We start from the raw sequence: 20665 nt of genomic DNA, 5'->3' as shown, positions 1-20665 counted from the left end.
TTCAGAATTAATCCTTTGACAGAAATCAAGAGCCTCAGCTCAGGCCCCCACCCCACAGAGCCAGCTTTTCAAGAAAAGACCGAACAGCTTCAATGTCATTTTGAGGAGGGGACTACTTTCCACAGAAACTCATTTGGAGGCACAGCTCAAAGTTGCCTATAGGCACCATCACGTGACATCACTATTATATAAGAAGGAAGGGACAAGGGACAATTTCCCCCCCTTTATTGTCAAAGTGAAGTACAAAGGGGTTACAGTTTCATATGTAAGGCAGTGAGTACATTTCTTGTTCAACTTGTTTCCTCCTTCCTCATTTTTCCCCTGCCTCCCCCCTTCCCCTTTCCCTCTCCCCTATTTTTTTTTTTTTTGTTTCCTGGGTGGTACATCCTGAGAGAAGCTGACCATGACCAATGAACCATGACACCCAAGCTGAAAGGTCTATTAAAAACCTATTTCACCAAAGTACATTTCCTGTGGGCTTCCTAGACAACTAAGTGCACTTAACAGATGATGGCCCAGAAGGAGGGAGGAAGAGAGATTAGCCTGAGGCTAAGCACCGGTCTGGTGAGAGAAAGACTAGGATGTGATCTCCCACTTCTTATGTTTCTAGGCTGCTGCTCAGGGAGCAGGGAGCAAGTTACCTGCTAGCTGGAGGGGATGAAGTAAGAACGAATAGCCGGTGACATCTGAACGTTTTGTACATCCTCTGCTTCACAAGCTGCCAGCAGGAGTTCACAATAATAACTATAGGCCTAATTTTATCATTGGTAGTCAGGTTGGTATACACATACGAGTTTCATTTTGCAGTTCAGTGGCTAGGCTGGGTATTTTGAGAGGAGGGCAAAGAGTTGAGGAAAGAAGCACTACAACTGGCTGTGCTTTAGCTTTTGTGTCACACTGGCTTCTTTATGCTGAGTCTTCTGTTTTGATGGACCACAGTTATGACCTGAAAGGGGTTTCTTTTTTCTATTTCCACACCAGATACAGGTATATAGTGCTGCACTATTTGTGTCCTTTGTTTCCAGTTCTGACTTGGCATCTCGGTTACCTTTGAACCTGTAACAGACACTTTCAGTACCCCACTCAAAGTTTTTAAGTAAGGTCCCATGCACTGTTTCTGGAAACCCACTCCACTCTCTGGGGAATTTGCTTTTAATGACTGCCACTTATTACTTTCTTTTATTTATTTTTGTGCCAGTACTGGGGCTTGAACTCAGGGCCTCACATTCTCATTTTTGTACTTAAGGGTGTCATTCTACCACTTGAGCCACAACTCCTCTTCTGGTTTGTGCTGGTTAATTGGAGATAAGAGTCCCACAGACCATGTTACCTAACTTGGCTACTCTGAATGATGCAGCAATGATTGTGAGAGTGTAGATATGTCTTTGGGATCCTAATTTTGACACCTTTGGAACAAGCTTGGAAGTGAGATTGCTAGATCAGACAATAGTATTATTTTTAGTTTTCGGAAAAATTTTCACACTGTTTTGCACAGTGGCTGCACCATTTCACCTTCTCTACAGACATGCACAAGGGTTTTCTTTTCCTATACATTTTTTTTTGCCAATGATTTTTATATTTCAATGTTTATTTATATATTTTTATTTGGTGCTGGTTCTGAGGCTTGAATTCTGAGCACTGCTGCTGAGCTTTTTACTCTAAGTTAATGCTCTACCACTTGAGCTACAGCTCCTCTTTTGGCTTTTTGGTAACTAACTGGAGATAAGAATCTCATGGACTTATATGTTGGTTGCTGTGGGTGGCTTTGAACCATGATCTTCACATCTCAGTTTCCTTAGTAGCATTAGACCATAATCCTAGGATTACAGGTATGATCTACAATGCCCTGGCCCAACTTTTGATAAAATATAAAAGATAGAGAGTAACCTGATGATGGTGTTTGTAGTGTTGTCTTCCTTTGGCAGCATTACTTACCTATTTCTGTGCACTGATATCCTGAAACTATGACAAGTGTTCACATCACAGCATCTCAACACAACTAACCTCTAATCTAATACGTAATGGTCTCAAGAAAACCTGACCCCAGATAAGCAAATCCCAACAGAATATCAAACCAATGGCTGGCTAATCAAGCAAGAATGAACAAAACAACCTATTAGGAAGAACACAATCCCTCCCTCCCCGCCCCCAAGTAATACCAAAAGCTTCTCCAAATGGTCATAATATAACATAGAAATACAAGAAAAATGGCAAGTCAAGAAAGCTTAATTCTCACAGAAAATACCCAGGCAATGGGTCAGACAATCAAGGACCTAGAAGACAGTTCCCAAAATGCCTTTAAAGCACGACTGATAAAAATGATTAATGAGAAGATAGAAAACCCACATGAGGCAGTTTGTTTTTGTTTATTTGTTTCATTTTTGTTGCCAGTCCTGGGGCTTGGACTCAGGGCCTGAGCACTGTCCCTGGCTTCTTTTTGCTCAAGGCTAGCATTCTACCTCTTGAGCTATAGCGCCACTTCTGGCTTTTTTCTATGTATGTGGTGCTGAGGAATCGAACCCAGGGCTTCTTGTATACGAGGCGAGCACTTTACCACTAGGCCATATTCCCAGCCCCATAAGGCAGCTTGTGAACATGATGAGACTAACCAAACATTAATAGAAAAATCCATGGAGAGAAGCAGAAAAATAAATGAATTCCAAGAGAAGTAAAGGAGGTTCAATAAAAAAAATAATTTCTCAGCTAAAGGATATGAGAGGAGATACAGGTCAACAGATCAAGGAAATAAAGAAGTCCCCAGAAGACCATAAAGAAAACTTCAATAAAGAGACAGAAATAGCCTGGCACCGGTGGCCCACGCTACTCACGAGGCTGAGATCTGAGGATTGCCTTTCAAAGCCAGCCCAGGGAGGAAAGTCTGTGAGACTCTTATCTCTAAATAACCACCTGAAAACCAGAAGTAGTGCTGTGGCTCAGACTGGTAGAGTGCTAGCCTTTAACAGAAGAGCTCAGAATCAGTGCTCAGGCCCTGAGTGCAAGCCCATGACTGACCAAAAAATAAAAATAAAAAATAAAGAGAAATAATGAAAAAGGGAGCAATTAGAAGGCAGTGAAATAAAAAAACAAAAACAAAGTAAAAATTCTTGACAACAGAATAGATGACATATAAGACAGAGTGTCAGGTATCAACAACAGATTAGATATAATAGTAAAAGAAGAGAAAATTATCTAGAACAAATCCAAAAACAAGAACAGAGCTTATAACAACTTCAGGACTCAAACAGAAGACTTAAATTAGGACTGATAGGTATTGAGGTATGAAAAGAGCAGAGAACTAGAAAGGAAAGATATTTAACAGAATTCTCACAGAAAGCTTACCAAATGTCCAAAAAGAAAATCCCCTTCAGATACAAGAGACCTTAAGAACACCAAACATCCCAAACCAGAAGAGAATATCCCATCATCACATTGTAATCCACATGGGATTAATAGAGACCAAGAAAAAGATCCTTAAAGCTGTGCAGAGAAAAGATCGATTGCTTATAAAGGAAAACCGGTCAGAATAACTACATATTTCTCATCTGAGACCACGAAAGCAAGGGTATCCTGGAATGATGTATGCCATACCTTAAAGGCAAATGACTACCGACCAAGAATAATGTACCCAGCTAAGCAGTCCTTTATAACTAAAGGACAAATCAAAACGTTCCATAACCAAGAAAAAAAATGAAACTAGTGACTTCTACCAAACCAGCATTACAGAAGATACTTAAAGACATCCCTACATATAAAAACCAACAAGATATTGTCCGAGAAAATGCCCCTCACCAGAGAACCTGATTTAGTAAGAAAGGATGAGGCACAGTCCCTAAGAAGTTGGATAACATTTCAGAAGTTACCAAACTCTTCTCAGTCCTAACTCTCACTATTAATGGACTTAATGCTCCAATTGCATGACATAGATTTACTAGTTGGATCAAAAAGCAAAACGTATCCATCTCCTATCTACAAGACACATCTTGGCAATAAAAACAAACATATTCTCAAAGTGAAAGGCTAGAATAAAATCTTTGAAGCAAATGGGTCCCATAAACAAGCCAGAGTAGCAGTACACTATCAGATAAAATAGATAGTATCAGATAAAACAGCAATACAATATCAGATACAATAGACTTCAAATTAAAATTAGCAAGAAGAGATTAAAAAAAGAACATTACATACTAATAAAGGGATCTTCCCTACAGGAGGATATAACAATTCTGAATATCTATACACCAAATTCTGGGGAACTCAACTTAAAAAAACAGATACCTCTTAACCTAAGGGCAGACTTAGATCCTTTTTTTCAGTGCTGGTAGGAGAGCTTGAACAAAGGGCCTGGTGTTTGTAGGCAAATATGCTTGGACCATGTCCCTAGTCCTTTTGCTTTAGTTATTTTTCAGATAGAGCTTCACATTTTTTTGCCTGGGGTTAGCCTCCTATGTACCTGTCATTACGGACTTGTGCCACTGCATTAAGTATGTCTGTTGATAGTTGACCTACTATATTGGCCTCTAGTCACAGTCCTCTCACTGTCTGGTTCAGAGAGCTTGGATTACAAGTCTGAGCCATTAAACCATGTCCACTTTTAAAATCAATCAGTTATTATTGATTTGTAAGGCATCCAAATATTTTGGATATTAAACTTTTTCAGATACATATTTTGAAACTCATTTGGTCAGTTGTTTCATTCATGCAGAAGTTTTTTAGTTTGATGTTATCCCAGCTATCTATTTTCACTTTTATTGTCTGCCTTTTGTGTAATTTTTTTTTTTTTTTGGCCAGTCCTGGGCCTTGGACTCAGGGCCTGAGCACTGTCCCTGGCTTCTTCCCGCTCAAGGCTAGCACTCTGCCACTTGAGCCACAGCGCCGCTTCTGGCCGTTTTCTGTATATGTGGTGCTGGGGAATCGAACCTAGGGCCTCGTGTATCCGAGGCAGGCACTCTTGCCACTAGGCTATATCCCCAGCCCCCTTTTGTGTAATTTTTAAGAGACTATTGCCACAGATAAAATCAAATGCTTTGTCCATGTGTTCTCTTCTAACTGTTTTATGGTTTCAAGTCTTATATGTACATATTCCTTTAGTCTATTTTGAGTTGATTTTTTGTGTTCAGTTTAAGATAAAGATCCAATTTCATTTTTTTTGCATACAGACACCCAGTCTTCCCAGCAACACTTATAGAAGGGACTATCCTTTCCCCATTCTGTCTTCTGTTCTTGGCATACTCTCTCTCTCTCTCTCTCTCTCTCTCTCTCTCTCTCTCTCTCTCTCTCTGTGTGTGTGTGTGTGTGTGTGTGTGTGTGTGTGTGTGTGTGTGTGTGTGTGACATATTTTCCTGCTTGGGCTGACTTTGAACCAAGATCTTCAGATCTCAGCCTACTAAACAACTAGAATTATAGTCACAAGCCACCATTGCCCAGCCTGGCTCTGTTCTTTTTGTTGTTGTTGTTTTGTGGTTGTAGGACTTGAAATTAGGGCCTTAGAATGGTTCCCTGATCACTCAAGTCTAGTACTCTACCACTTTGAGCCACATCTCCATTACCAGTTTATGAGTGGTTAAGTGGACATAAGAGTCTCAAAAAGAAGTTTCTTCCTCAGATCTCAGCTTCCTGAGTAGCTAGGATTGCAGATGTGAGCCACTAACACCTGGCTGGCTCTGTTCTTAAGGAGTTGTTAGTTCCTGCTGTACTAGTAGGCTATAATACAGAATACGTTGCAATGATTACAACTGATTAACAGACTTTCCTTCTGTAAATATGGTATGCCCAAATCCAAGGATATGGCTACCTGGTAGCGAGAAGAGGGTATGAGTGAACTGGACTGAACCAGGTTTCCTTTCTCCTCGGCATGCTGTCATAGATTAAAAGGTCTTTCTCAGTCAGAACAACCAGGGCTGGTTTCCACTGTTTCTCACTCTCGCCTGGCACCTGAAAACAGAAAGCAGAGAACTGTCAAATAACAGCCAGAGAACAGGGAGGTTTGAGAAGAGAAGTTGGCATCCTTTCTACCAGAGGACCACTACTATGAATGTCTTTTGGATCAGGTTGCACTACTGAAATGGAAAGGGGGGAAAAAACCCAATTCTGATCCCAGTGATCTTGAAACTATCATTCAGTTGAGCCAAGAAGCAGCCCAGCTGCTGCACATCTGTCTCGGTTCTCATCTGCCAATCAGCACTGACTTTCGCCAGGGGAGGCAAATGCCTGGGGAAGTCAAAACTCTCAATTCATTCTCAAGTAGAACACTTTTAAAAAAAATTATGAAAATTTCTCAATAAATAACCAAAGGTACTGAAAAATCTACGGTGGAGAAAGTTGTCTACCCGCAAAGATGTGAGACAATCACAGCCTCTTCATTCTTGTGCTTTTTAGTTGTCCCTGTGATACAATCACCATCTCAGCATCTTTTGTTATACTGACTACTCAGTTGATAAAAAAAATTTCTTTAGCTTAAAGCCCAAACGAACAAGCAGTGATGGGAAAGGGATGCTCAGCTGGATGATAGGATGAGATACATCTTGAGAATTGTGAAAGTAAGTTTTTAACTTGCACTTCATCCTCCTCAGCCCAGTATTGATCTTCCCATGCTCCATAAATATTCTTTCATCTAAGAAAGTCCTTGGCTTCCAGTTTGAACCCTGGGCATCCAGGTTAATATCTAAGATTGGATTGGAATGCTCAATGTTCTAACCTTGCAATTCAAAATATGGACAGAACATGGACCATGTTCTAGCTTCATCAGTGTCATTTAGAGGGTTGCTAGAAATGCAGAGTCTCAGGCCCATCCATACCTAGTGCATTGGAAGGTGCATTTTAACAGGCTCTTTAGCCAATGCATGTGCTCATTAAAGATAAAGCATTGCTTTAGATGAAGTGAAGGTTGTCTTCTCTGACATGGGTGAATAAAAACAATCTTACTAGTAACTAGCTACAACTCAAGATCTATTCTGAATTAAACTAAATAGCAAGCTAAACATGTAATGTAGGTAATTAAATTCACTTTCCATTCTCATTCTCCCATTGTGAGGGCCACCATGGAATCTGTATTGCGGTATAAGCATGCGTGTATGGCTTTTGCATAAACAGCCATAATTAGTATTTCCTGGCAGGCCAAGAAGTGGTTATAAGCTGAGTACTAGGTAACTCATGCTTCTCATCCTAGCTACTGAAGAGGAGGCTGAAAGTTAGAAGGTCATAGTCCAAGGTCAGCTCAAGCAGAAAAAGGCTGTAAGATACTATCTCAAAAATAACCAGCAAAACCCCTCAGGGCTGGCAACATGGTTCAAGGGTTCAAAGTTCCTACTTAGTTAGAAAGAGGCCCTGAGCTCAAACCCAAATACCTGAAAAATAATAAAATAATGAATGACCAAAGTCGAAATGTGCAGTAAAGGGAGAGTTTTGTAAGCTCTGCTTGAGTCTGAGAACCAGCCTTGCTGTTTATGGTCTGGATGAAGTTGTTTTTCTCTGAGTTTCCATTTCCTCAGTGGCAAAGATAACATCACCCACAGCAGAGGTTGAGGTAGTTATCTCTGGTGCTAGGATGCCTGAGTAGACATCTTGCTCCATACTTTCCTTTCCAGGATGTCTTGGGAAATAAGCAAATTCCTTTGTATCTCAGTTTCTGTACCTATAAAATGGGAAATGATAAGACTCATAGCAAGAGAACTATGGTGAAGATGAACTGGGTAAAAATCTGATAAAGGCTAGCACAGTTAGAAACAAACACCATGCCGAACACCTTGGTAGGAGTTAAGTGGGGTAGCATGTACGGAGGACTTAACAGCTGGTAGATGGGATTCTTCAGTGAAATAGGATGGGACAGTGATGTAGAACCGCAAGATATCCCTTGGAAATGCATCGACATGACCAAGTAATGGGGAAAATCCTAAGGCGCAGGAAAACATCTTTGAAGCTAACAATGTCAGTATCTTCTCCACTTTTCCTTTCCCCAGTTCTCCTAAGAAGAATCCATTGAACAATGGTGGTGTTTATTTTTTTTTTATTTTTATTTTTTGGCCAGTCCTGGGCCTTGGACTCAGGGCCTGAGCACTGTCCCTGGCTTCCTTTTTTGCTCAAGGCTAGCACTCTGCCACCTGAGCCACAGCGCCACTTCTGGCCGTTTTCTGTATATGTGGTGCTGAGGAATCGAGCCCAGGGCCTCATGTATACAAGGCAAGCTCTCTTGCCACTAGGCCATATCCCCAGCCCAGGTGGTGGTGTTTATTTTATAGTGCCTCATTTAAAACAATTCTAAATATTTGTAACAACTTCCATACTTCCCAAATTATAGTTTCATAGGCACATTATACCTACCATGGAACATTTGTATGTGTATATATATGTGTGTGTGTGTGTGTTTGTGTGTGTGTATACACACATACATATATATTACACAGACACACATACACACACATAACATTTTCTTGATCCATTCATCTATCAAGAGGCATATAGGCTGTCTCTGTATCTTGGCTATAGTGAATAATACTGCAATGAACATGGTTATGCTGATAGCTTTATTGTAACCTTGTTTGTGTTCTACTGGATGAATTAACTGAATACTTCTACTATACAGTAGATTTTATGGAGAGCTCACATAGTATAATCTTTTAGAAAGACTAGAACAAAGCCCAACAAAATAAGCACCAAGAAATGGGCCCATCCAAGGGCAAGGAGTGGGGCCAAGGAGAGAGGGGCAGATGAATGAAGTGGGAAGGAGGGGAGAATATAGTCAAGAATTTATTGTATATACCATACAATTAAGGAAAGCAAGGGAAGTGGTTGCTCCAAGGGGAGGGGCTAGAAGGTTGATCAAAACGCATGCATTGTATTCATAAACTACTATGACCTATGTCACCTCCTTTATACCTTCATTTAAAGGTAATAAAACAGAAAATATAAAAAGAACGATACAATTGAAAAAATATAAAGATTCTAAACAAAGAATCCTTTCTTGCTGGCTATGAAGCTGTTCATACTCGAATGTGCATGACTACTTGGATTACTTTTCCCTTAATGAATTTCGTGCATATTTAAAAAATCTACCTTTAGCTTATTGTTTATGTTAGAAAACATTTCTTTTTCCTGAACAGAACAAGAACATCCTCAAGAGATCAACATGGATCATTCAAGAAAGCAATGTGCCTGACCTTCAAGGTGAATAAGCTGTGGTCTCAAGGCATAAAATGTTTTGGGGGGGGGGTGAAATAAATTTTTTCCAGCTTCTACATTAAACTCAGTAAATTACTTTTCCAGCTCATTAAATAGGACTGGAGAAGTTTCGAATGATCGTCCCAAAGTGACTATCTTACTTACCTAGTCAGATCTGATCCATTAACTTTGACCGGAATCAGTCATTTAAATGTGAACATGACAAAGCTCTCTTCTGCAGAAATAGCATTAAATCTCCACCGTGAACATTGAGAGTGAAAGGCGGGTCCCTGGGTGGGGAAATCACAACCATACCCTCCTGTCAAGTGGTATCCATAACTTGAATAATTTCCTACAGCCCTAAACATTCTGTGGTTTATTAAAGATCCCTGGGTGCATTTGTTGAACTGTGCTTGAGAATACTCCAGGGGCCATTTTGCACCACCCCTGGGTGGAAGCTGTCGTTTAATGCTATGTAAATGACTGAGGAGAGCAGGTTGTTCCTGAGAACAACTGACATTGCAAGAAAAGAAAAACACAGGCTGAAGAACAGGGTTTCCAAAACCTTATCTTGTGCTCTATAAGCCCCATGCTTAAGCCTTGAAAGTACAATTTTTGTTGAGCTCAAGAATGTGGGCTATTGTTTTAGTGAGGACTTCCATTATAAATCCAGTTGTCCTGGCTCCCAAAAATAATTCAATGCTAATGCAACAGCGCTGCAGCTGTGTCAGCATTTTGTTCAAAAGAGACGTAAGAGACTTCCACCTCTGCTCTCGAAGTTGTGGCTGTCATTCTGAAGAATGGAGTGTATTTCTAAGGGAAGAGGCAAAGGAAAGGAAACGGGAAGACAGCAAGCTTTGCAAAACAAAACCCAGAATCACACTGTGTCCTTAGCTGAGTCCCATGTGCTTGCTCCCTTCTGCACAAAATGGCTGTAAGAAGTGAGGGGTAAGAAATATGGGGAAGAGAGACCCGGGGTTTTCCACTTGAGACAAGTCTCTGAAGCCTACTTCAAAAATACAAAATACAGTATATATATGTATGTGTATATGTATACATATATATGTACACATACACACATTCATGTATTCCCAAAACATATTATATTATGCAGACCTTCTACTTGAGGAGAGGTGGTCCAGTGAGTTCATGCTATCCTGACAACTTTATTTTTTTTTGCCAGTCCTGGGCCTTGAACTCAGGGCCTGAGCACTGTCCCTAGCTTCTTTTTGCTCAAGGCTAGCACTCTGCCACTTGAGCCACAGCACCACTTCCGGCTTTTTCTATATATGTGGTGCTGAGGAATCAAACCCAGGGCTTCATGTATACAAGGTGAGCACTTTACCACTAGGCCATATTCCCAGTATGACAACTTTTTAAGTTGTCTGTTTAACTTTAGCCTGAGATATTGAGAACAAAAGATTAAGATACCAGTATAATCATAGTAATTAGCATTTATCAACTCCCAAATTATCTACAAAAAATAGCTAATGAATACCAACCCTCAGAGAAGCAGATGCAGATCATCTCCCCTTAAGCAAAAGTAGAGAAAGTACAGCTTTTCAAAGCAGCCACAAGAGTACAGCAGAAGTGCTAGACAAGGCTACTCTCATCCTTCTCTTCTTTCTAGTTTGGGCCAAATAATCCTCAGGACCCGGCAGTCAGGAATCAGAAAACATTGACAGCTGAATGCAAGAGAGAATGTAATGGAAAAGAGGTAAACTTAAAAAAAAGAAGAGAAGAAAAAAAAAGAAAGATGTAAACTAGAAAAAGGTCCATAAAAGTGTTGTGTTGGATGTCTTAGCTTTGGGGGGCTGATTCCTTTTCTCTCACCCAGTTCTCAGGTTATTTGCTATCTGGATCACCCACTGAGTTCAAGCATGGCTAAAAGATAGTGGATTAAGTGTTCCATTTGTGTTTGATGTAAATCAGGCATGGTGTTGGGCGACTATAATTCTAGCGCTCAGGAGGCTAAGACAGGAAGCCCCAGACGAGCAAGCAAGCCAAACATGTCCCTCTGACATTCAAATTTTATTAAACAGCAACCACAACAACAAACATTTTATTTTCACCCTAGCTCTGGAGCTTGAACCTAGGGCCTGGGCATTGTCCTTGAGCTTCTTTTCTCTCAAAGCTAGTGCTCTAGCACTTGAGTCCTAGCTCCACTTCTGTTTTTTTGGTGTTTAATTGGAGACAAGAGTCATAAGGATTTTCCTACCCTGACTGGCTTCAAACCACAATCCACAGACCTTAGCACCTGGAGTAGCTAGGACAACAGGTGTGAGCCACCAGCTCCTGGCAACAACTTTTAACAAACAAGAACAGAATGGTTTCTAGGCTAGATAGGGAATATTTTGTGCCTCCCATGTAGGAAATGTTAGCTAAAGACTCCTGCTTACTTCATTTTTAAGATGTTATAATTAAATGTTTCAAAGTAACATAGCTTCCCCTAAGGTAAGTGAGAAGAAAGGTAAAGATGAGAAAGGCCTGGTGTCTTACTGTTTAAACAATGTCACAAGACACTCAAAATTCCTACACGGACCCAGAGAATTCTATCCTCAGTACTTTCTAGTGAGAGAGTAGGAGCAGGAAACTAATCATAATAAAATGGCCAGGAACTATGACATTTGCTGTTAGTTTTCCAGTTTTCTTGATTTGTTCTGAAGACTTATGGACATGAAGTGGATATTCTTGCAAATGATCTTACTTACTGAGTATGCAGAAGGTCAGATGCTAATATTCTGAAGGGAGGCCTCTTATGACTCCACTCGAGGCAATGTCTCATTCTCCCGAGTCCATAATGAAGCCAATGTAGGGAAGCACACACCTCCATGAGGTAAGTGCCCGGCCTGGTGTTAAATTTCCTTTCATAGCAGGGACTTACAGCAAGATGAGGTAGGACGCCGGAGGATGGGGGTGGAGGGTCTAGTCTCCCTGTGCACAGGGAGGGCCATGCCAACCACCTGAGTCTGTTTCTGCCATTGTTTGTTGCTGCTAATGAGACAGCCCTTTGAAACACCACCAGTCTCCAAACACCTTCCAGTAAGTCATTCTAACATCTCTTCTTTGTTTCTAACAAAGGAGTTAGAGCCAGGCATGGAGGCATACACCTGTAAACCTAGCATCTTGGAAGCCAAAGTGTGTGCACTGGAGGCCAGCCTAGATAAAGCTAATAAGATGTTATCCAATTGATTAATTAATCAATTAAAACAAATGGGGCTAGAGATATGGCACAGTACAGTACAGAGGTAGAGTACTTGTGTAATAGGCATCTAGACTCTGAGTTCAAATTTCAGTACTGAAGAAAAGAAGAAAGGAGATGGATTCTGTTGGAGTTCCTTTCTAGTGTACCTTGAAGTCAGGTTAAACATAATCAGGTTGAATGAATCAATTAGAAGACTCGCATGCCTAATATAGTGCCCCCTAAATCTATGTTAAGTTTAGGATGATTGCCTATTTTACATTCTTCCTTGCAGTTTGAAAAGCAGAATAACGACCTTGCTGAATACTTCCTACAGGGAAGAAGGAAAAGCTCTACCTCCTTAGTCTAATCTCCCTTCATGGAAAGAAATGTCATTCATCTCATTACTTAGACTTAAGAATTGTCCTCCCCCGCCTCTCTTCCTTTGCTACCAATAGGCTTTGAACACAGGGCTTCCCACTTGCTCTGTGAGCTAGTACTCTATCACTTAATGCATGTCTAGCCCAACTTCTTGGTTATTTTGAAGGAGTCTTACAGTCTTTTTCATCTGTCTGTCTTTGAACCTTGATCTTCCAGAGTTTGGCTTTGGAGTAGCTAGGATTACAAGCATGAGCCAACAGTGTTCAGATGACCAGATTTCTTTGAGTGGCAGGTTTTGTCTGTGGTCACTGCGGCCACTTTAAAGCCCTGCTGTTCAGTGGTGAGTTCACGTCCCCTAGGCTGGCCCTAGTGACAATCTGGCCATTAACTCATCTTGTAGACCCCAACAAAAATTGAGTGCACAGGAGGCTGGGCACATAGCTTACAGCACATTATACACAACCTCACATCTAACAGGGCTTGGCATTCGTGCTCATCAGGACTTGTTTGGCTATTAATAAATGCATCCTTGTCCTTGTCACCCATTAGTATACCATTCCTTCTGGAACCCCATCCAAGAGAGAGGGTAAATGATTACATTACTCACGCCTATTGTGAAACCCAACCTTGGCATTCTGAGTGAAATCCTGGCCATCAATGTGAACGGCACTCTGGATTCTGCCATGCGTCTTCCTTGCCACTCACACGGGAATCATTTTGTGTGTCTTCTCTCTGACTACATGTTTTCCACACTAGATGGTTCTCTCCCATCTTCCTTCCTTCCAGAGAAGCCCATGGCCACATGACTAACTCTCAATATTTCTTACACTCAGGTCCTTCATTGGATCTGCCTGCCCCACCAGGTCCCTCATCTCATTACTGATCTCTCATTGCTGATGGCCTTCTAAGAGCCCATCCCACCAAACAAATATGTCCTTGTTCCCCCTCTCAGTGTCGTGGCCCAACTAGGGACATCCTGGGTCTGCCATGGGATGTGCCACTTCCTCTGAGAAGCTTCCAACACCAGCTGTGTGAAATGAACACCTGTGGTGTATATCAGAATAAATTCCTTCTAGTGATTAATGATGCATATTTTCTTTTACATTTGCAAACACTCCCTTTTAATCTTGTTTGCTTATTTGCTCAGCTCATCATTTTCATAGTTCGAGAATAAATTTCATGTCCATACCTTACTTGAATTATACAGTATGATACCAGAGTCAGAACAGAATGATTGGAATTGGTTAAATCTTCGTGTCTCTTAAAAAGAAGGGCAAGCTAGGAGAAAAAGGTTTAGATAGAGCTAGCCATATTCAATTGCATTATTCAGCTCTGGGGATGAAAGATTCCTCATGGCAGGCAAAGAATTCCAGTTATCAAGGGAGAATAAGGCTGATGGAGTAAATATACAAAAAAAAAAAAATCTGCTCCTGTTGGGCCCCGGGGTGGGTGAAATTGTGTTCTCTAGAATAAAGCTAGAATGAAGCTAGTGGAGAGACAGGGAGCCTCTGCTAGCCCTCAGAAAGAACCAACTCCATCAACATTTTGACCTTGGAATTCTTGCTTCCCAAACTGGAAGTCAATAGCCTTGTGTTAGCTACCTGAGTTGGTAAGCCAGGATTGGATTGTGGTACTATGTTACCAAAGCTCTGGCAAGCTAACACTAGAAATGCCATCCCTTTCACCATTTGAGGAACATATTATCATTATCTTCATTTTACAGAAGGACAAGCTGTGGTTCCCAATGGTTATGCAGCATCCAAGGTAATATGATTGGAGTTACAACTCCAGCCTTTTGTTTTCCTTGTAGTACTGAGGTTTGAACTTAGAAGCTTGTGCTTGTGAATCAGGTGCTGTGCATCTGAACAAGGCCACTAGTCCCTTTTTGTGCTGATTATTTTTCAGACGGGGTCTCTCTTCCTGTCCCAGTATCTCCTGGATTCTGATTCTCCTCCTACTCATAGATTCTGCTGTAGCTGGCATGGCAGGAACATGCTTCCACTCCCAAAGCTTCAATTGAAATGAGTCTTGTAGATTTTTATGTCTTTCACCCATGTGCTGGTTGACATCCAATCTATTGAGAGCCCAGATAGTTTGGTTCAGGGAATTGAATCTTGAGTCCCTCACATGCAAAGTATACGGTCTACCAAGTGATCAACCCGCAGCCCATCTCTCTCATCTCTTTTCATGTTGTTGCTGTCTGTAACAGGGTCTCAGTATGTATCCCAGGCTGGCTCTGAACTCTTGATGTTCCTGCCTCAGCCTCCCCAGTGTTGGGATAGCTGGCATGTGTCGGCCTGCCTGGCCTCTCTCATTTCTTGAGCAAGGACAAGCTTCTGCCCTTAGATCTGGGCTCTGGGATTTGCAACAGCAGCTCCCAGGTCACAGGCCTTCTGAAGTAAAATAAGTCTTCCTCGCTTCCTGGTTTTGCAGCTTATAGACAATAGGTCAGGATGTCATGGACTCAACAATTGTACAAACCCATATTCACAATTGATTTCCTCCTGGGTATCAGCATGAAGCCCTGGGCTCTGTTTCTCTGGTGAACCCTGACTAAGACAAACACAATACTAGTCAAAGATATAATAGACAGGGTTCCGGTGAATTCTTAGTGTTCTTCATAGGCCTCATCACACCTCGGAAGTACTAGTGTGGCCTGTGACAGGAGAACAGTGGCTGGCTGTTGCATGAGACTAGTAACGGGTAGCCTCCATCTGCAAATCAAGTCTTGTAGGGTCTTGTCTCCTAGTGGCAGAGCTAGTACACATCTTGAAGGAGAACTATCTTTGTCTCTAGATGGAAAATGGATCCCAAACAAACAAAAAAGGATTTCTACTGCTTGTAGGCAAGTGAAGAGATTCAAGGAGATATATACTAGTGATCTTTTAAAACTGACATTTTATAGGAGCAACATTTTGCATGGTGGCTTCCAGAGTGTAGGACCTCTTAAGACACAGTGCTCATAACGGCAAAGGTCTTATAATAATTCCCTGGCTTTTATGTACTCTTCATGCCTGACCCTTTTACCAATCCCTTGTAGCTTGTTCAAGGTCAATCCCAATGCAAACAACTGCAGACTTGCAAATTACCAGTAGCTGATGAATCTTAGGCTCTTGATACTAGATGACTCCTTGCTACCAGGAAAATCAGTATTCTCAGTTGGAGCAGTTTATATGGAAGAGTTTCAACTGAGCAAGATAACCAGAGTTCAAGATTTGTTACTTGGTCCTTTGCCATAAGTTTTGAAATTTCAGTAAAGTCAGTTTTTGCTTTGTTTTCTCATGTAGCACTGATAGAGCCAACTGAAAAGGCAAATGTATTGGTTCCTCTTACACAGTAAATAGTGCAATGGTGTCACCATTAGTGAAGAGCCATGCAGGCAGGTGAAGACCCTAGGCAAAGCTGATGCATTGTTGTTAGAATTTTTATTGTAAAGGTCACATACAGAGGGGTTACAGTTACATAAGTCAGGTATTGAGTATATTTTTCTTGAACAGTATCACCCCCTGCTTCATTTGCTCCCAATTCTTTTTTCCCTTCCCAATCCTCCTATCCCCGAGTTGTATAGTTCATTTCAAAGCTGATGTATTGTTGAGGTCAAATAATCCTACATTTTTAACATTTTCATCTTTGAAAGAACTCTTGGTTTTTCTCTCTTGAAAAATGAATACAATGAGGAAGCAGACAAGAAAGCCTATAACACACCTCGCCTTTCATCCTCTGAAAACAAAACAGCATACTGAAGCCTAGACTTATTTTTTTCTTCTGAGGAGCCTGCTCTTTTCGGATTTAGTGATAAAGCCACATGTCTTCCCAAAGACACCTTTTTAAAAAAATTATGAATGTTTGGTGCACAGCACCCTTTTAAAGGGCATGTTTGCTGGGTGCTAAGGAAGCCAAGGCTGTAAGTCAAAGATAACTTGTTTACCCAACAGAGACTGTAATTGAAATGGCCCTTTGGAGTTAATGAAAGTATAAAATAGCTTTCCCCACCAGACGGAGAGGAGTCTAATTTAATTATCCACGAGTGTCACAGATTAGAAGCAGCCTTTCATCCATTTCTGGTAGCTGGTATAGATAGTTCATACCTAGCAAAGGGGAGACAGTTTGGAGCTATAGGTAGGTGCAGAATGTCCAGTGAAAAACACACGAAACGCAGGCTTCTGAGGTCTTCACACACTGATGCTCGAGGACAGGGTAGATGGTTACTGGAGGTCTATGGGAACCAACTAGGTATGACTTCAGTCTTATAGCATTTGACCAGAATCTGTGGGACACCCTCTGTATCCCACACATTAGGCATGGGATATTTAGTTGGTATTTTTTATAGAAATCTCAAAACAATAAGTCTTCCGATCTAGCTCCTGAGTCTAGGGATTGCCAGCAGTGGAAGGGTTTCTGCTTGCCTAGCCATGAGTTCTATCTAGGTAGAGCCATGTAACCTATAATCACCAGATAGTCAATCATGTGCCTCTGTTTGCTTTCTGTTCCATTTATAACCCTTTACACCATAAAAGTGTGATGATTGCTTTTCTGTGTCAACTTAGTTAAAAATAATGTTGACCTACTCAATTAAATATTTATTGAGGCATTGCTGTGACAATATTTTGTCAATGAGGCAAACACTTCTATCAGTTGGTATTAAGTAAGGATTATTCATATTAATCTGGAAGTCCTTATCAAATAAGTTGAAAGTCCTGAAGGAGCAAACTACTTTTCCTGAGTAAGAAGATATTCCATGTGAGCAGTCTCTAGCTGCGGCTCCTGCCTGAGTTTCTAGTCTGCCCTTACCTTGTGCGTTCCAGACTTGCCAGTTCCCACAATCACGTCAACTAATTCCTTGAACTAAATCCATCCCTCTGCTTCTCCCTCCTGGAACAGAAGTGAATGCCTGTTCTCCCTGACTTTATATCTAAAGTCTTCTGAAAAAATACACAGCCTTGCCTGGTAATTCAGAAAGGATAAAATATAGGGACAAGTTAGAGGATTTCAAAAGCAGAGATGGATGTGAAGAGTCGAGTCAGAGAATATCAATGGGTTACGTACCTTACTAGTGGACAGCTGAAGAGATTAAGGTTGTAGGAGATGTTATCAGAATTCATGAGCTCTAGTTCCCATCTAGTGAGAACTACAATTATGGAGAGAAACCTCAAGAGAGAATTTGGGCCATGCAGGAAGGGACCATCAATTAAGAGACAGAATGAGGTGAGGCAGAGCCACTCCTACAAGTGTCATTCAAGGAAGAAGTTCCTTGGCTTCTCTTTGCTTCTGTCCTCCATTTTTCTACCACTATCCCACAGTGGTCTACCTTAATTAAGGTTACGGTACCTATTTCATAGGATTAAGTAAGGTAACATACAAAAGGTGGGAACAAGCTGGAGTGCTCGTGCATACCTGTAATGCTACCTACATCTGTGACAAAGGCAGAAAGATTGTAAATTCAAGGCCAGCTGGAGAAAACAAAAGGGCTGAAAGTATAGCTCAAGTGGTAGAGTATATAGTTCATAGATTTGATCCCCAGTACCAAACTGGGAAGAATGACAAACATTACACAGAACACATGCCACATCCCCACGTTCTAAGAGTATATTATGATAAATAAATTTTCCCAGAACCCTCTCACTCACTGCTAGTCTTTCAAGGCCCATCACATAAGAAAGGATGCTACCTTCACAGCATGTCCATAATTGAGTCACTGTCAATCACAAGTTTCAGGCTTTCTCTACAGTGCTGCTTCTGTTAATGCCTGTGCTGCATAACTTTCTATACCAAGCCCTTGCAGAAGTAAGAAATGCACAAAGACACAGGCTATGACCAACCTGAATCTGACCTTTCCAGGGAAATCAGCCACCCTAAAGTCTTCAGGAGTAGGCTTCTTGTCTCTTTTTCCTTCCAGCAACTTCTTTCTCAGCATCCTCCTATATGTTCTTATCAAACACAAATAGACTTCATCCACTTCATCTCTGCTCTTGTCCTACAAGAGTAAGTGACCTTTCTCATCACAGACACTTTTTCCTTCTAATCATATTACGAACTGAGGTTCAAAAGCTTAAGCATTCTACTAGATAGACTTGTTGGAGAGACATAGCAACCCTGGAATCTCTTGCTCTCTGCTAGGATGGAGTGTCTAAGAATGACTCTGACTTTCTAACTTTATGATGGGAGGAGTGTAAGGTTTGGGGCAGAAAATGCATTGTATATGACAATCTGATTGGTCGTAGATGTGCTGCAGCTGGTGTTTTCAGAACACTGCCAATGTGTCATTTGCATCAATTCTAGCATCTCTTCCTTTACCCTCATCCTAATCTCACCTGGATGAATTTTGAGGTCGTTTATAGCCTTGTTCTCCTGAGCATCCTATCCCATTAAAAGTTCAGTTTTTCTCTCCTCTTCACAGTGTGCAGCAGGATGATGCAATTTAGAATAAAGAAGGTGATATTTAAGCATTTTCATTTCAGTGGCTACAAAGATCTATTCTCATTAAATTAAATTACAAAAGAGAGGGTGCAGTGGAAGATGATGATATTACAAGTAAAAAGTAAACAGACCACTTCAGTTTAATTTTACTCCTTATGCAGAAAGGGATTAACAGCCAATCTCTTTTCAGTGTTTCTATTACAATACTCACTAATTATATACAGTTCATCCCATTCTTGAGATAAATCATCTATGGATATAGACTTCTTCAATGAGTATGAAAAATGGCTGAAAGCTTTGATTGATAGCTGCTAGAACAACAACAAAAAAACCCCCAAAACAACAGTACCATTTTAAATGAATATACAGAGGGAAATGTAAAATCATTTCTACAGTTAGAATAGCCTATCCCAATTAAAAAAGAACATGTATTCCTCAGCCTGGTGCCGGTGACTCATGCCTTTAATCCTAGCTATTCAAGAGGCAAAGACCTGAATATTGTGATTCCAAGCCAGCCTGGGCAGACAAATCTGAGAGTCTCTTTATCTTCAGTTAATAAAAAATCGGAATAAAAATCGGAAGCAGAGGGGTGATGCAAGTAGTAGAGAGCCAGCCTTGAGAGAAAAAGCCAATTAAGAGCACATGGTCTTGAGTTAAGTTAGTAAGATAGTACTAGCATGCATGCACACACATCCACAAAGTTCTAGTACTGGTGGTATATGGCATGCACACACAATGTGTATGTGTATGTGTGTTTGTGTGTGTACATGTGCACACATGTGCTCACATGTACCACAAATACTGTTTTGAGCACTTGCTCCATACCAGGTAGTGTGCTAGCTCTGAGCATAGTGTGACAAGCAAAACCAGATAAGCACTTCCTGGATGGATTTTCCAGACTAGCAAAGAAGACAGGCATTGCATTGCCTATCGAATAAATAACCTATGGTCATTCTTTTCATTCTTTTTTTTTTTTTTTTTTTGGCCAGTCCTGGGCCTTGGACTCAGGGCCTGAGCACTGTCCCTGGCTTCTTCCCGCTCAAGGCTAGTACTCTGCCTCTTGAGCCACAGCGCCGCTTCTGGCCGTTTTCTGTATATGTGGTGCTGGGGAGTCGAACCTAGGGCCTCGTGTATCCGAGGCAGGCACTCTTGCCACTAGGCTATATCCCCAGCCCATTCTTTTCATTCTTAAGGCTTACAGAAGAGCTCTATTGAGTCAAGTCCACTTTCTCCTACCCTGGGGACCTTGCTGCTCTTACTTCTGGGATCTGTTTGGCGACTGGAGCACATGGTATCATGGTCATTGAGAGTGATACACACACCTGGAATAACAGGTGTATGGAGGTTCCTGCCTCTATAAATATTTCTGCAAACAGTACATTCCTCTGCATGTGATTTTTCTCCACACACCCTGTTCCCATGGTCTATTTGCTCAACTGTTTATACAGCTGTTAAAAAGAAAATGGGGGAAGTAAAAAATAAATCAGCATTTAGGACTCAAAATAAAAACAAAAGTAAAACCAAACACTCCTTTTC

General features: G+C 41.1%; 1 protein-coding gene across 1 annotated transcript in view; it reads right to left on the bottom strand.

The window, feature by feature from the left end:
- Sntb1 (syntrophin beta 1) overlaps positions 1 to 20665 on the bottom strand; it is a 207186-nt gene that overhangs the window by 26781 nt on the left and 159740 nt on the right. The window contains exon 4 of the mRNA XM_048359093.1: positions 5789 to 5928. Coding sequence (XP_048215050.1) covers positions 5789 to 5928 — 140 coding nt within the window. The remainder of the gene's footprint in view (positions 1 to 5788; positions 5929 to 20665) is intronic.

This window comes from Perognathus longimembris, chromosome 12 (assembly GCF_023159225.1).
Source record: "Perognathus longimembris pacificus isolate PPM17 chromosome 12, ASM2315922v1, whole genome shotgun sequence".
In the NCBI taxonomy this organism is placed as follows: domain Eukaryota; kingdom Metazoa; phylum Chordata; class Mammalia; order Rodentia; family Heteromyidae; genus Perognathus; species Perognathus longimembris.
This window is presented reverse-complemented; position numbering and strand designations above follow the sequence as displayed.